The 16718-nt window shown below is 41.0% G+C and overlaps 1 protein-coding gene across 4 annotated transcripts in view; it reads right to left on the bottom strand.

Annotated features, from left to right (window-relative positions):
* The window catches only part of ATP8A1 (ATPase phospholipid transporting 8A1), a 193836-nt gene that overhangs the window by 161978 nt on the left and 15140 nt on the right, over positions 1–16718 (bottom strand). For all 4 annotated transcript variants that reach the window (XM_081151451.1, XM_081151453.1, XM_081151450.1 and 1 more), the window contains exons 2-4: positions 3150–3264; positions 1860–1959; positions 703–801 (exon numbers count right to left, since the gene is read on the bottom strand). In XM_081151451.1, the coding sequence (XP_081007577.1) occupies positions 703–801; positions 1860–1959; positions 3150–3264 (314 nt within the window). The remainder of the gene's footprint in view (positions 1–702; positions 802–1859; positions 1960–3149; positions 3265–16718) is intronic.

Here is a 16718-nt window from a genome sequence, read left to right on the forward strand (position 1 = left end):
CTTGACAGAAGGTCACTTTAGACAGGCAAATTATTTAAAGGGCACAGAAAAAAATACTGGCTTCCTCAACAAAGGTAGTTAAAATAGAAGAAAAAGAAAAGCCTGACTTTATTTTGGGGAATGTATTTCATAAAGGGGAAACTAACTTCCCCTTTTCTCTGCTACTACGGAAAAATAAAAATAGCACATTTGCTATTACTTTCTTTTAAGAAAAGAAAAGGAAACTTAGAACTACTAAAATAAGATGAAAAAGAAGCATAGGGCTTAACGAGGGGAAAACTAGGGTATATAAATTTAAAAATAAAAAATACAGAAAACCCTTCACATTTAGATAGTTGGGAGGTTCTGTTTAACTTGAAACAATGTTGAAACTGAAAACTGAGCATAATTAAAAATAATGTTCAAATATAGTTTCCTCTCTAAGCCAATTACTACATTCAAATTAATTTCTTTTATTAATAAACTATAAACATAAGGGAACACTGTAGCAAGCATTTTGAAATATTAACCATAAAAAAATCAACAGAAATTAACTGCAGAGGTGGGAGCATATTCTATACACTTCTAAGTTGAATGGGCATTTTAAGCAGCCTGTGCCAAGAACAAAATAACTTAAAGAAGAAACTAATATTTAAAAATATTTATATAAAAATAACAAAACAAAACAATCACATTTATTTATGAAAAAAAATAAGTACTTACAATATCTTCTATTATCTCTTTGATAGCTGCCACAGCTAAAATAAATAAGAGAGGAACCAGTGTTGTATAGCGACCTGTTGGTGATACGTCAGGTATTTGCTATTTGAAAGGGAAAAAAAAGAGAGAAATTTAGTGAGGATTAGCAAAAGTTGATAATACATTTAAAAACAACAACATCTTAGTGCCTCTTAAAATATGCTTCCTTGATTTTACTACGTTGGCAGACTAACACTGGGCAAGGTAATTTGCTCAAATCTAATAAGCAGCTGGAAGAGCATGTTCATTAGCTTCCTGGCAAGCAGCTGTGTGCAGGATTAACACCTACAAAGAGGAGTTGGTTAGATAAGTTATAGTATATCCATACACTAAAATATCACATGACCATTAAAAATGAAATTTTAGATACACAATGAATCTCATGGGAAAATATCTATGTTATTATATGGATAAAGGAGATTATGAAACATATGTACTTTATGATCCCCTTTTTGTAAACTAAGTTAATATACAATGCTTAAAAAAAAACCAAAAAACCAGAAGGATATACACCCAGATTTTAAGACAGTAGCTGCCTCTCGGTGGTAGAATGAGCTGTAAATTTTGTTCTTTAGGCTTTGTTGTGTCTTCTAATTCTTTTTACAATGTATGTTATTTTTTTCTTCAAGGTCTCAGCATAATTCTAGAGCTAGTGTTATTACACATCAACCATAAATTCAGGTGATACAAGCCAACACATCACTGACCTAGTGCATGCTCTTTTTTAATAAAACTTTTTTTTCTGATTACAACTAACACAACTACAAAGAGAAATAAGATTTAAAGTGGTCATTCTTGTATTCTAAGGTTCAGAACTGACAGTTTTACTGTTACTAAAATAAATTAATATTTTAAGAAAAAGTCCCATCCCCCTTTAGCACCCAAACAAATAGTCCTCGTCACATCCAATTTACAGAATGTTTAAAATTAGCTGATAAAAACGGCTCAACCAGGCATAACGAGGTAATGAAATTCTAGCACTGCTTGTGGCAGGAGCCAGAAATGTCCACCCAAACCAGCTGATTTCTCTGTGTTCAGATAAGCTTCGGCAGATTGGTCACAGGCATTTATTAATATGGGAACACTAGATGTTGAACTAAGGTTTTACGCCACAACTTTACCTGAAGCAGTGCAATAAAGAGGAAAAATGAATTGGCGGCTCTTCTGAACTGAGAGTAGAGAAACCGTGGAAGAAACGTGATGATGTTGTACTTTGCAGTGCTAGAAAACAAAACGAAGAACAGCGTAAAACGCAATTACCCCGCAGTTAGCACCAACATTGACAAAATCCTATTATCACCATGTGAAAAATTAGCTGGGGAGCATCTGCCCTCTGTTTCAGATTAGGAGAATCCTGCAGATGGCCATTAACCTAAATGAAAAGGAGTGAAAGGAACTGCATAAATAAATAGTAAGGCCTCAATTTTCTGCCTAATACCTTTTGTTCTCATTGGTCAATCATCCTGTTTAACATTACTAGGAGTAGCTTGCAAAGAGGAACAACTTTAGCTAAGATAATGTATAATATGCTAATTGAAAATAAAATCTTGCCTCCAAAAATCAGCAACCTAAGCAGGACCAGACTAGATGCCTTCCCTGGATAACTTCAGAGAAATGAGAAGTTTTCTAGGTTTGCATTTTCTTCCTGGTCCCCCCTACAAACTTGGCTAGGACTCTACACTTAACACCTTAGATACAGCCAACATCAGTCAGGTATTGTCATTTAGGTCTTGGAAACATCCTATCTTCCTCTTGTTAATTAAATAGAGAGGAGATGAAAGGGACACATGCCACACTCCCCAAGCTGTGAAATGTTACTCTTGAATTTGAAGTTGTAATTATTCATTTTAAATGGACATGTCTCAAACCCAGGGATTTTGCCAATGGAGAAACACTGGGCTAGCACTAGGGGTGCTCCCTGGTTCCAGAGGCCACTTAGTGAACGCGGCTTATAACAGAGATACTTTTCTATTATTGTTGGAATGAAAATATAACAATGAAGTAGTTCTCACAGCCCTCCATTCCTCATCACCATACTAAATTTCGCAACTATCAAAAGCCAATATTTAAAGACTATTTAACCAAAAGGAGTTCTCAGTAAAGAACTGCAAAGACCTTTCCTAAAATGTAAAAACTGGTTAACGCCAAACAATAATTTGTTGTACAACAGGTTTAAGACAAAGGATTTACCCATGAGCAGCTGCTTACCCTTTCTGCTCCTTCCTGTTTGCAGATTCTTATTAATATCTTATTGGCTAGAAGACAGAGAAATAGCCAAGTCACACGGCCCACGGTAAGCTCTCAAATATTAACTGATTTCACTGAAAGCTCTCTGCGAGCATTTTCATTCCGGCTGGGAGATGGCCGGCTGGGCTGTGGCAGGTCCCACAGCATCCTCCAGCAGTTCCTACCTGACGTGGTTATTGCAGAACTTCGTCAGCTGGGGCTGGTTGATGAATATGGTCCGTATTTCTTCCTGGTCCGCCAGGGAAGTCTTCTCTGAAACATCATCGGTCTTCTCATAGCCTTAAAGAGAGAGAGTCTTCTTACTTGAAAAGAAATGCTTCATTGTATTATCCAGACACATTTCATATTATTCCAGAGTCTAAAATCGGTTATTAGCTATATGTATCTCCATATTGGTATTCCTGTTTCTTTCACAATAAAAAGAAAAATCCCCACATGTAACATTTCTACTAAATTTAAAAGGCAGCATTTAATGTCATGTAAAAACAGACCCATTTCAAAAAACAGTGACATCAATTTTCAATTTTTGTTCATTTTTCCTCCATATATATTCAATTTATTTTATTTCTTCCCATTACATAAGAATATGTCCAAAAGTAACAAAAAATATTAAACTGGCATTACATTACATTTTAGATAAGACTAACAAGACAAAGGAAACTTAAAATATATTTTAAAAATTTAAGCACACACATTTACTGCTTTTTTTCCTTTCCTTTTTGGATGTAGACAGGAAAAAGATGAACAATGAGGTTTAAAAAGGAAACCACCACAACAATTATTTAACTCACTGTGATCAGCGTACTCTTTTCACTAATTAGAATTGATGTTTACAAACAAATTTAAAATGTTTTAAGGTCATTTCAAATCATCTCACAATCACTGTAACAATACAATAGATTCAGGCAATTTCAATTAGGTAACACCTTATTGCAAAGTTGACAATAATGAACACACACACACATAAGTTCTAGAAGAATAAAAAATGTTAAACTGCTTATTTTACCCTAGTGAGAATTCGATGAGACTGGATTAAATCATTCCCCTACCCCTTCCTAGAAAGGCTCGCCAGCTGTACTCCATCTCAAATACCCATTTCTCCCCTTTTCTGCCAAGCCAATGCCAACTCCTCCCATGGGACCTGCAACGTGGGGTCTCTTCGGAAGTGTTCGAGGATGCTGAAGTCAGCGAACCTTCTCTGCGTTCCCACTGCCCTCTGTACTCCCCCCAACCCCAACCCGCACCCCCTCCCCAGCAAACACTTACCAGAACATTTGGTTACTGCCTGCCTACGAGTCAGTCTCCCAATCCCCGAAAGGGAACTCCCTGGGGCCACCGGTGTGGTGTCACTCATCCTCCCAGCACCAGTGCAAGCAGCCGGGGCTCAGTAAATGTTTGCCCAATAATGAACAAACAGGGATGACAAAGGAGTGGCAGTTTGGCTTGGGGGGGTAGTTTTTTTTTTTTTTTTTGGAGGGCAAGCAAATGGTTCTCCACCCACTGATAAGGACACTAAAGCAGCCAAGAGCTGGTAACAAACTGTAGAAGAAAAGCTTGCCTGTGGGGTTTATGAAACGGGAAAATCATTTAGGCTCTCTACAAAGGTGAGCAAAGGGAGCTCAGAGACCAGGGGCGGGAAAATCATTTAGGCTCTCTACAAAGGTGAGCAAAGGGAGCTCAGAGACCAGGGGCGTAGGGAAGAGCGGGTGTGTGCAGGGAAGTGTGAACAGGGCAATAAAGCTGAAGCACGGACAAAGGGCCAGGTAAAGACGGGTGAGATGTGCTAAAAAGCACACAAGGTGGATCTGAGGGGACCTCTTGCGCTTGTAAAGAAGCCTGGATTGCATCCGGTTAGCAGCGAGCCCCTGAAAACTTTCCAAGTAGACAGGTACCGAGTAAGAGTCACATTTTATACCCATCACTCCGGAGGTCACATGGCTCCGTGTTAAGTACTGTGACCGTCATTTTATAGTTAGACATATCAGCAGCTTTGCCCATGGTCACATGGCTAATAATTATCTTTCACTACATCATGTTTTAGATATAACACAAGCTTTTCCCCCTAGTTTTATTTTTTTTAAATTTTTTTTATTTTTAAAAATATATCTTTATTGATTTCAGAGAGAGGAAAGGAGAGGGAGGGAGAGAGACAGAAACATCAATGATGAGAGAGTCACTGATCGAGCCCAAGACCTGGGCAAGCGCCCTGACTGGGAATCGAACCCCGATCGCCTGGATCCTAGGTCGACGCTCATCCGCTTCCCCCTAGTTTTAAATAATCAAAATTTCATAGACCAAATGTTTGTGTCCCCTCCAAAATTCGTATGTTGAAATCCTATCCCTCAAAGTGGTGGTATGTGGGGATGGGGCCTTTGGAAGGTGATTAGGAATGAGGGTTGAGCCCTCATGAATGGGATTAGTGCCCTTGTAGAAGAAACTCCAGAGAGATCCCTCATCCCTGCCATCATGTGAGGACACAGCGAGAAGACAGCCATCTCTGAACCAGGAACTGGGACCTCACTAGACACTGAATCAGCTGGTGCTTTGATCCTGAACTTCCCAGCCACAAAAACTGTGAAAAATAAACTACTGTTCATAAGCCACTCAAGTCTATGGAATTTTGTTATAGCAGCCTAAACATACTAAGACATGGATTATCAAACAGAGGCATGCTGATCTTAAAAATTCTTTAAAATGTTCTATTAGATTTTCCCTACTGACAGCACAAAGATCACAGTGTACTGTTTCTGGCATCTCGACTGGACAGAGAACCTCAGGAATACCAGCTGTCCACTGTGCTCTCAACTGATATCCGCAGGTTGCACTTTATGTAACTGGACTGCTGAGGGCCTGGGCCCTTGGATGCTTAGCTGAGGAGGTAAGTGTCACTCCTCCCCTGACATGTCTATTTATATTGGGGTCTCAAATGCTGCTCGGGGGAGTTGGACACCACACCTTCCCCTTACATATTAATTTGTATTCAAGAATTTCTGTGGAGCAAAGAACTATCCTAGGACAAAGGAATTAGAATCAACTCCTTCCCCGACATGAGAATCAGAGCAATTAAAACAATCCTAATGGACTAGTAGGGCCTCAACCAAGGTTTGATAATAAGGGACCACTAAGGAAGGAACTCACCAAAGTGAGGGGGAAAGTCTAGACTGGTGACCTGTTCTCAATGAAGCAAAAACATACAATTTCTGTTCGATAAATGGTGCTGGGAAAATTGGACAGACATGCAAAAAAAAAAAAAAAAAAAGAAACTGGACCACCATCTTATTCCATATACAAGAATAAACTCAAAATGGATAAAAGACTTAAATGTAAGACTCCAAACCATAAAATTCCTTAGAAGAAAACATAGGCAGTAAAATATCTTAGCAATATTTCTTCTGATATAGCTCCTTGGGCAAGGGGAACAAAAGAGAAAAATAAATGAGATTACATCAAATCAAAAAGGTTTTGCACATCAAAGGAAACCATTAACAAAATGAAAAGACAACCTACTGAATAGGAGAAGATATCTGCCAATGATACATCTAATAAGGGGTTAATATTGAAAATGTATAAAGAACTCATATAACTCAACACCAAAAAAACAATCCAATTAAAAAATGGACACGGGACCTGAATAGACACTTCTCCAAAGATGACATACAGATAGTCAATAGACGTATGAAAAGATTCTCAACATCACTAATCATCAGAGAGATGCAAATTAAAACCACAATGAGATATCACCTCACACCTGCCAGAATGGCTCCATCAACAAATCAACAAACAAGTGTTGGGGAAGATGCGGAGAAAAGGGAACCCTTGTGCACTGTTGGTGGGAATGCAGACTGGTGCAGCCACTGTGGAAAACAGTTTAGAGTTTCCTCAAAAAATTAAAAATGGAACTGCCTTATGACGCAGCGATTCTACTTTTGGGTACATATCTAAAGAAACCCAAAACACTAATTTGAAAGAATATATGCACCCCTATGTTCACTGGAGTGCTATTTACAACAGCCTAGATATAGAAACAATCCAAGTGCCTATCAATAGATGAGTGGATAAAAAAGCTGTGGTACATTTAGACAATGGGATATTACTCAGCCATAAAAAACTCCAAAATCTTACCATTTGCAACCTAGAGGGTATTACGATAAGTGAAATAAGTCAGACAGAGAAAGACAAATACCGCATGATTTCACTTATATATGAAATCTAAAGGGCAAAATAAACAACCAGACAAAATAGAAACAGACTCATTACCAAAGGGAAAAGGGGATGGGAGAAGGCAGAAAAGAATAAGGGGGGAATAAATGGTAATGAAAGGAGATTTGCCTTGGGGTGGTGAACACACAGGACAATATACCGATGATGTATTATAGAACCGTACCCCTGAAACCTCTCTCGTTTTATTAACCAATGTCTCCCTCTGTGCAGAAGAGAAAAAAGCTCTCCTATTGGAATGCATGAGCCAATTCCTGGAGGGAGGGAGGGAGGGAGGGAGGGAGGGAGGGAGGGAGGGAGGGAGGGAGGGAGGGAGGGAGGGAGGGAGGGAGGGAGGGAGGGAGGAATTTTGATCTCGGATCCCTTCTGGGTTAGAGGTGAAAATGACAGCCACGCAACAGGCACCAGACAACTGTATTTTTAGGCTTCTTTTTTCTTTTTAAATTTCCTCTTCAAATCACCGCCTTCAATAGCTATGATGACCACATCAAGAGCTCTGTGTTCATTCCTGAGCGATGCCTTCACCGAGGTACTGATACACAGTGGTGGCGAAGGTAACTGGGGAAGAGCCCCCACCACTCTGCCCCAGGGAAGGTGAAAGATGGTGCAGCTGGGTTCCTTCCTGTACACAGCCTGTCCTTTGTTTTAACGAGGGAAGCTATGCCTCTTGGGATTTGTTTAATTATTTAGAGGGCTTGTTCACATAAATCATTAAAGTTCACTAGTAGCTCTTAATCCACCAGTCTGGCCTCCTGAAGACTTATATGAATGAAGCCTTTTGTGTCTTCCCCTCACGGAAGGCAAGCAGAGGACAGTGAGGCCAGGGATCTATGAGCAGTTCTCATGGAGTCTCCATGGAAGGCGGGGCCCCTTCGGAGCATTCTTTGCCCTTAAGTCACACAACAGGTTTTAGCTACTGAATGTGCTATAAGAAGATATTACTTTGTATTAGTAAATAAGTATATACAAGCAACATCCTCCTGCTGACCGTTTCAGCTTCCAGGAATAATGCTCTTTATCGAGAAAACATAGGAGGAGAGTGGGTCAGCACCCTAACCACAGCCTACAGTGAACACGGGTTCACCTTCTGCTAAGAGTTTCAGGTCATTAAACCCTCTTAGTGATTGTACAGCAAACTCTGGCTCTTCCACCAGTTACTTATGTGACCCCAAGCAAACCACTTACTCCCTGGGGGATTACTCTCTTCCCTTGTAAAGTGAGGAAGGTAGGCCAATAATCTTAAATTCTTTTTCAGCTCCAAAGTCCTGTGAAATTAGTATCTGCTGGGCACCAGGAAGAAAAAAGTCAACACCTCATTTGTTTATAAGAACAGGAAAATTTAAAAACAAAATAAAAAATTTCCCTATTTGAGCAGATGTTTGACAGCAACGGCTGCCTGACATAATCTGCAGCCAGAACTCAGTCCCAGGGTCAAATGGTGCTTTGTGGTCATGGTGAAATCTCCTTATTTGTAAAGATAAGTAGTGACTACAATCTGTTGCCAGCAACTACTGTACCTGGCACTCACCTATTGACCAGTGACTGCTGGGTTACTGAGTATGTTGACACACAGTCTTCCTTTCTTCCTCTGCCTGGATTCATGGTCACGTGCTCATAGGCACACAGAATAATGAAACAGGGAAGGAAAATGCTCAACAGTTATTTAGTGAAAGGCTTTTAGTTCTTTCGTACAATCACAACAGAAATGATCATCTCTGAAATTTTCCATTTCTCATCACACATATCATGAGCAAATCAGTAAGTCCCTTGTTCATCAGTTCATTCATTCGACACGTGCTCAACGTTAAGTTGAACACCGTGCCTACTATGTGGGAGCTATTTTTTTAAAAGCTGCAGAAACAGCAGCAAATAAGATAAAGTCCCTTCTTCTTGGGGACTTATTTTCTGGAGAACGAGATAATAATAGAATATGGTAAGTATGAAGATAGCAAGTGAGAGAATGACTTCTAGAACTCCTTGCATTTCCATTTCATCATCTATAGATGGAGATGATAATGTATGCCTCTCAAAGGGGGTTGGGAGGCCCTGGTGAGTCAACACATGTACAGGACAATGCCTAGCACACAGCAGAGCTCCATAAATGTTAGCTGTTCTCATTGTGTAGCTATTATCACTACTGTTGCTGCTGCTTTATAATGAATGGTAAGGGAGGCCTCCAAGGAGACTGAGTCAGGCCTCAGTGAGGACTTGGATGCGGAAAGGTAGGGGACGGAGTAAACTAACCGAAGAGCAGGAGCAAAGCCCTGGGGGCAAGCATGAGCTTGGCCTTTCCAGGAACACGAGGAGCAGTAACAGTGAACAGGAGCATCAAACAAGGAGAGGCAGGGACAGATTGGGAGAAACAATGAGACTTGAATTTATATTCGTTATGTGATAGGAATCCACTGAGAAGTTTTAGGCTGGAAGATCATTTTAAGGCTACTGCGATAATCCAAGTAAGAGGTGCGGGCGCCTGGGTGAGACTGTGGTGACAGAGATGTAAAGAAGTGAATGTGGACACGATAGTTATTTGGAGGTGGAGCTGGTCTGACCATTACAGCCTCTCCAGGTCTCTCATCCATTCCACCATTGTATGACGCCACATACACCCACTGTCTGGTGTTACTCTCAGCAAAAGCCCAAGACTTAAAAGAAACTTAGGATTTTAAATACAACAAATGAAATTATGGAATTGTCTTTATAGCCAAACAACCCTATCCTGAGATATCATGCATCTTTTTCTCATTAAAACACGGTAAGCAATACTGTTGAGAACACAGGGTATAATCAATGAAGGCATTACAGAATCCAGACTGGGAACACAGGCCATGGAGTGAGAGAGATATTTAGACCCAGCAGTCATGAGCTATGGTAACCTTAGACAAATTGCTTATCTCTAGCCACCCACCTTCTTTCACAGGCTTCTGAGGAGATTATAGGAGACAACGCACATGTAAAGCACTTGGGACAGTGCCTAACTTGTCCTGCACATACAAACATTGTAGCTATTATTTTTATTTTTGAAATTGAAAAGGCAGCCTATGGGGAAAAGGAATAGGCTTTGTCGTCAGATCTGTGTTCAAATTTGAATTACAGCACTTCTACATAACTCTGGGCAAATTATTTCATGTTCTGAGCCTCAGTTTCCTTGTGCATAAAATAGGGTTAATATAAGGATTAAATGACATTATGTTAGCAATGTAGCACAATACGTGTCACTCAAACAGCTCCCGTCACCCTATTCTCCTAAGAGATTATAAAGGTAATCTCCCCTTCAAAATCCTTGAGATAGGAAAGACAAGTCTTAGAAACACTACTGTAATTATCAACATTTAAAAAATATATATGTATCTTTATTGATTTCAGAGAGAGAGGAAGGGAGAGGGAGAGATGGAAACATCAATGATGAAAGAGTCACTGATCGGCTGCCTCCTGCACTGCACTCCCCCCTTACTGGGGATCGAGCCGGCAACCCGGGCATGTGCCCTGGCTGGGAATCGAACTGCGATCTCCTGAATCCTAGGTCAATGCTCAACCGCTGAGCCACGCCGGGCAGGCAACATTTTTTAAACTGGATACTATTTAATTAAAGCTGTGACCAGTGAATGAATCTAGAGAGTAAAATAATGGATTTTACTCTACAATTACATAAATTAATATTAAATAAATACATGTTGCCTGGCTGGCATGGCTCAGAGGCTGAGCACTGACCTATGATCCAGGAGATCGAGGTTCGATTCCCGGTCAGCAGGCTCGATCCCCAGTGGGGGGTGTGCAGGAGGCAGCCAATCAATGACTCATCATTGATGTTTCTCTCTCTCCCCCCCCTCGCCCTTCCTCTCTCTGAAATCAATAAAAATATATATTTTTAAAAATAGATGTTTTCCCCCAAATGGTCATCTGTATAGAGGTCATACAACAGAAAAGCAGGGGTGGGTAGACACAAGGCAGGACAGAATGAGACACAAAATCATTATGTTGCCTGGTAATATGGTTATAGACCCATTATATATTTGCAGAGTCAACTTTATTGCAATTATAAGTAAAGCTTTATTTGGAATCAGAATACCGATTATATTAACTCCCAAACATATTCAGGAGAATTCAATTATATACCTTTTTTACTCAATGGCTTCCAATGTTGCACATTAAAGAGACCATCTTAACTGCTCACGTTTCCTGACCTAGAATAAGATCGTCAGACAAAAAGCCCTGCTTGCAATAGTCATAGAAGCAAACGAAGAATATTAACTGGAAAACTAACCGGAGGCTTCAGAGGCACAAATGCCGACCTTAGGTGTGATTAAAGGTAGGTGTTACTTAGGACATCATGAGCTTCACCCATGGTCATTCTAAAGGTTTAAATGTGCCTTTATTTTGTTCTCTGGGAAAAACAATAATAAGCCAAATGTCCTCATGTAAAAATTATTATTTTGGGCTCAAGTTTCTGGAACAAAACAATCTTCAGCTGAGGAATTTAGATGTCTGCATTTTATTTATTTTGCTTTTAATGATATCTTTATATATACCTTTATTTAATTAGAAATACAGAAGCAGGTACAGAAGAGATTTGAAATCCCACGTTCTGCACTGTTGAAGCAGAACGGTCATTTCAAATGTTCCATTGTGAGCCCAACAGCAGCTGTGCAGACAGAGAGGGTACAGAAAGGAACCATTACTGTCCAAACAATGATCCGGGTCCTTTAAAGGTGAAGCCTTACATACTACATTTTCAAATACAGCAGCGATTTTCAATAGGTGGGCTGCGGCGGGCACACTGATGTGCCGCGAGAATTTCTAAAGCAGGCAATACCTGACTACTTAGTCAGGGGTGCTGACTTCTTTTCCCTTAGATTGTCAAATAAAAAAATGACAACAGCCAATGTAACAACGGCTGTCCAGTTGGAATGAATCAAAATTATACCTATTTTTTCTGTCAGATTGGCAAAAATTATATTTTTTGGGGTGCTGCAGAATTTTAGTAATTAGTTCATGTGTGCCGTGAGATGAAAAAGCTTGAAAACTGATGAAATATGGCATTGAAGAAATTAAACACTTAAATAAAAACTATTCAGCGACATGTTTCAAACTTCTAGACCATGACTGCAATAGCCAGAGGGGAAATGAAATGTTCGATTGCATCAACATACCTTCCCTGGACAGAATATACTGATTCAGGCTCTATGCAGGGGGCATCTGCTGCTCATTCCAAATCAGTCTGCTTTTCCTGAAAATAGTGCTTTGATTTTCTTGGAAAACTCCCCTTTCCCCAACTGTAGGCAGTCTTGAGGGACTGGTCCATCAAGATACCATTCCCCTTTCTGACTTAAAGGTGGGTGCACGGCCATGCTAGGCTAATCACAGTCCATTTGCATTCTGGACAGATGAAAAGGCTGAGCACAGATTAAGACCGATTCTGTGGCATCCTGAAGTAACTGTCCATTAGTCAAGCTGCCTTGGGTCATCCTTGACCTTCCTATAAAGCTTTTCCTTTGATTCTGGGAATCATTCCAACTACTTAAAGACTGCATGGCTTCTAAATTATGGAATTTTAGTGGAGGCACTTCAGTCCTTGGCTGGAAGCCAAGTCCTGTCTCAATACCCGTCTAATGCACCTGGGCACTGACACTGTACCTGGACCTGGCCAGTGTTTTTCAAGAAGCTCAAATTTGTTCCCTGTACCACAATCATTAGCTGGCTTTTCTACTCTGCACAGAATGATGACCTAGAACCACAATGCAACCACTCTGTCCCCCAACATCACCCGGCTACCTGGAACTTTCCCTAACAGGACCTACCTGCTATATGAGATCTCCTTGGATGTGAACAGCTGCCCTAACCCAGCCCTGAGTGCGGCATGTTCTGGGATAACTATGGGTTGCACAACAGCCAAAAAGCTTTCCACATCTCTAGTTTCCTCTCCTTTACCTTCTTGCTGATGCAACTGTGATGCCTTCTAGTTATAACACTTAAGTTATAATGAATGTTGTAACAAAAATATGATATAAAATATGATATAAAATGTGATATAAAATATGGTTATCTACCTTAAAAACTGGTTATTTTTCATCTTATAAAAGGGTTCACTTTTTTAGAAATAAAGAATTATTCTCAAAATGATGAAGATGAGGAAACTTTGCTTCTGTGTGGAGAGCTGGCCATGGTCAGAGAGCCAGTGAGTACCAGAGTCAGGACTATTTGGAAATCAATAAAGTCCATCCCAGCCAGGCGTTGCTCAGCGGTTGAGCGTAGACCTAGGATCCAGGTGATCAGGGTTCGATTCCTGGTCAGGGCACATGCCCAGGTTGCGGGCTTGATCTCTAGTTGGGGATGTGCAGGAGGCATCTGATCGATAACTCTCTCATCATTGATGTTTCTATTTCTCTCTCTCCCTCTTCTTTCCTCTCTCTGAAATCAATAAAGATATATTTAAAAAATAATAAAAAAATAAAGTCCAGCCCAGCTCTAACAGTGATACATGGATGCATTCATTCATTCAGCAGTTAAGCTTGACCTGATCTCTCCCTCTAACTATTTCCCCTCCATTGGCCCTATTCCACTTCAATACAATTTTCCAACCACAACCCTTTCCTATCCTCATGGCCTTGTTAGATGCTACTCAGATGTCCAAGCACGGCACCCCCCCCCAGTCTTAGTGTCACTACAAAAGTTTTGAATATATATGGTGGCCTTTTACCACTCCAACATTAACCTTTTGATCTACTTAGGTATACAGTAACTGAGAATTATAATAATGGATGTTACAAGATGTACCAACTTCTATACCGAAGAAAGGCAGACATAAGGGTACATGTAAGTATCTATCATGTATGTTACTCTAATATGGGCAAGAAATTTAACACTTCAGAGAAGTCCCTTGCATGCAATAAATGTTTACTAAACTTTCTATTTTAATATCAGATATCTGAATATTCCCAGAACTTTAATAGTCTTATTCACATCCTGATACCCACTAATATGTTTTCCCACCAGGACCTGTCATTACCATATGTGATAAATAACATTTTTCTTTAAGTGTCTTTGTGGGAACTGATATAAACATAAACAAGTGTGAAAACACACCAACAGCATTTCTTGCCTAACACAGGAAAAGTTAATGGGTCAACACTTCCTGAACTCATGCTGAACTGCATGCAGCAAGCTCCAAAAGCAGTGCTATGAATTCTAAGTGGTAGACACTGAAAAAGTACCCCTGACACTCACAGGAAAGGTCACCTTGAGCCGTATTATGTGGAAGTCTATGGTATGCCCAGTGTTGCACCTCACACAGTAAGCACTCAAATTTCCTTGGCTGCCAGCCTTGGATATTAACCCAGAAAAATAATCATCTTGGGCATGCTGAGTTGCCGAAAATAGTAATGAATACATTTATTAATGCTAAATCATGCTTAACAGGAAAAAGGAAGACGAACAATGCAAGATGAAGGGAAATTAATGATATCACCTTGGGAATACCCCATAGATCATTTGGGCAGACAGAGGAAATAAATGGTTTATTCCCCATATAGAATTAAACATTGGCACAGAAACGGGCTGCACTAGCAATAAGGGGTTTCAACTACCAGGCATCTACCGGGCATCTCCGAGAAGTCTCACTTAGCTAAAAGCATCATTAACTGGCCTTGGCATCCATACGCATTCAGGAAACGAGAGGAGGAACTGCTACTGCGCGCTGGATTCTAATCAATGCAAAAGCGGGAACGTAGTAACCATGCCCGTAGAAGACAAAACTGTACCAAAGAGCTTTAGACAGTGAAAGCGAGGAGCACCAGGCTAGGCCACGCGTGCAGTCTAGACGTGAGGAGGAAACACTGCAAGTCCCCAAGACCCGGGAAGGGCAGAAGTCTGGAAGGACGTGTAGAACACCACGCTGGTTCGTTGTGAAAGGCCCTGACACGGGGGAAGGGGGGCTATTCAGAGAGACCACAGCTGCGGCACAGGAAGCCGCTGAGCAAGTAAAAGACGACAAAAAAAGATCACGGGAAAGGTTGGAAACTGGCTCACGAGTTCAGTAGCAAATAATTACAAACGCACAGATGTCTGAGGAAAGATGTTTTAAAAAATTTTCAAGACTACCAAACTGTTTCCTCCCTTCCACTTGGGATACAAGGGGCCTGATGGCATCGGTCTGCTGCCTGCAATCGATGATGTAATGGTAACAGATAACAAAATGAAAGGCAGAACTTCTCAGCTCCCACTTCTACTTCATTTCAGCTGGAATGGTTAGAACAAACATTAGGTGGAGGAACTAAAGCAAAAGAGACGGTAAGGGATTATTTAAAAAAGAACAAAGAAAAGGCAGTACCTAGCTGCTCGAAATGAATTCCCATTTAGAGCATATATATATATAAATATATAATGTTTTTAAACGTACAGAACTGTGAGAACTTGCAGAAGAGTTAAGTGAACTGCCCCTAAGGAGGAACCACGGTGAATGAGGGTGGTTCCAGGGGCTGAATAAGAAACCGAGGCCCCAGGGCTCTCACACGGAAAGACGGTGGATCCTGCACATTGTACACAACTGTTCATAAAAATGCTGGTCTACAGATGTGCTCTCAGAGCTCACAGATTTATCCAATGGGATCTACAGCTTCTAAAGGACTTCTGTGAAAAATCTGAAAATAATTCAGGGGTTAAAAGGAACAGTTCCCTTTTGTATTGAGAATTCAGTGAACACTGAGTAGGACACTTCAATGTCCTGAAAGTGGTGTTTTTCACACACAGGATGTAGAGTCAGAGGGAAAAAGGAAACTTTCCCCTTTAAAAAAGGTTCTTTACATCACCTAAGTTGAAACAATAATGTTATTGGCCACACCCTTAGCATTCTGGGTTTCAGCAAGGCTTTTAGCTAGGCCCTATTCGTATAAAACCGAGACAGGAGTCCATGACTATGTAGCTCTGTGGATTTACAATACATGACAAACGTCCACAGACGGGGCTCAAAGTGAGGCTGTCCTTTTGGTCCCCCCCTGCTTGTGAGCCCTTCTAAAGGAGCCTACCCTGGGACACCCTGGCTCTCATCCCTCCTCCCCTCTCCTGGCCTAGTTCCCTGGCCCTGGGTGTCAGGGTCAACAGGAGGCACCTGACCAGCAAAGCTAATCAGATTTCCTTCTGGGAATGTGAACTTGAGATCCAGGCAGACTTGGCACTGAGCAGGGACTGTCGCGGAGAGCTAGGCTGGAGGGGGTCAGGTCACGGCACCCCGAAGCCATGTGCGTGCCTAAGGTATGAATGGAGAATGGAGGGGGTGCACAGAGGAGAAAACAGGCAGTGCTGGGCAGAGAGAGGCCCCAGAGTCCCACCAGGCTCTGCTGTGATCCAAGAGGACCCCCTGGATGGTTAAATGTGTAACTATGCTAGGGCTCTAGGGCCAGACAGCCTGGGTTCCAATGACAGGACAGGGACATACATGGCATGATTAATAAATGCACAGGTGACGTGAAAAACAATCAGAATTCAGGAAGGTCTTAAAAGTTTGACTACACTGAAGGTCT

This window comes from Miniopterus schreibersii (assembly GCF_964146895.1).
Source record: "Miniopterus schreibersii genome assembly, chromosome: 1".
Taxonomy (NCBI): domain Eukaryota; kingdom Metazoa; phylum Chordata; class Mammalia; order Chiroptera; family Miniopteridae; genus Miniopterus; species Miniopterus schreibersii.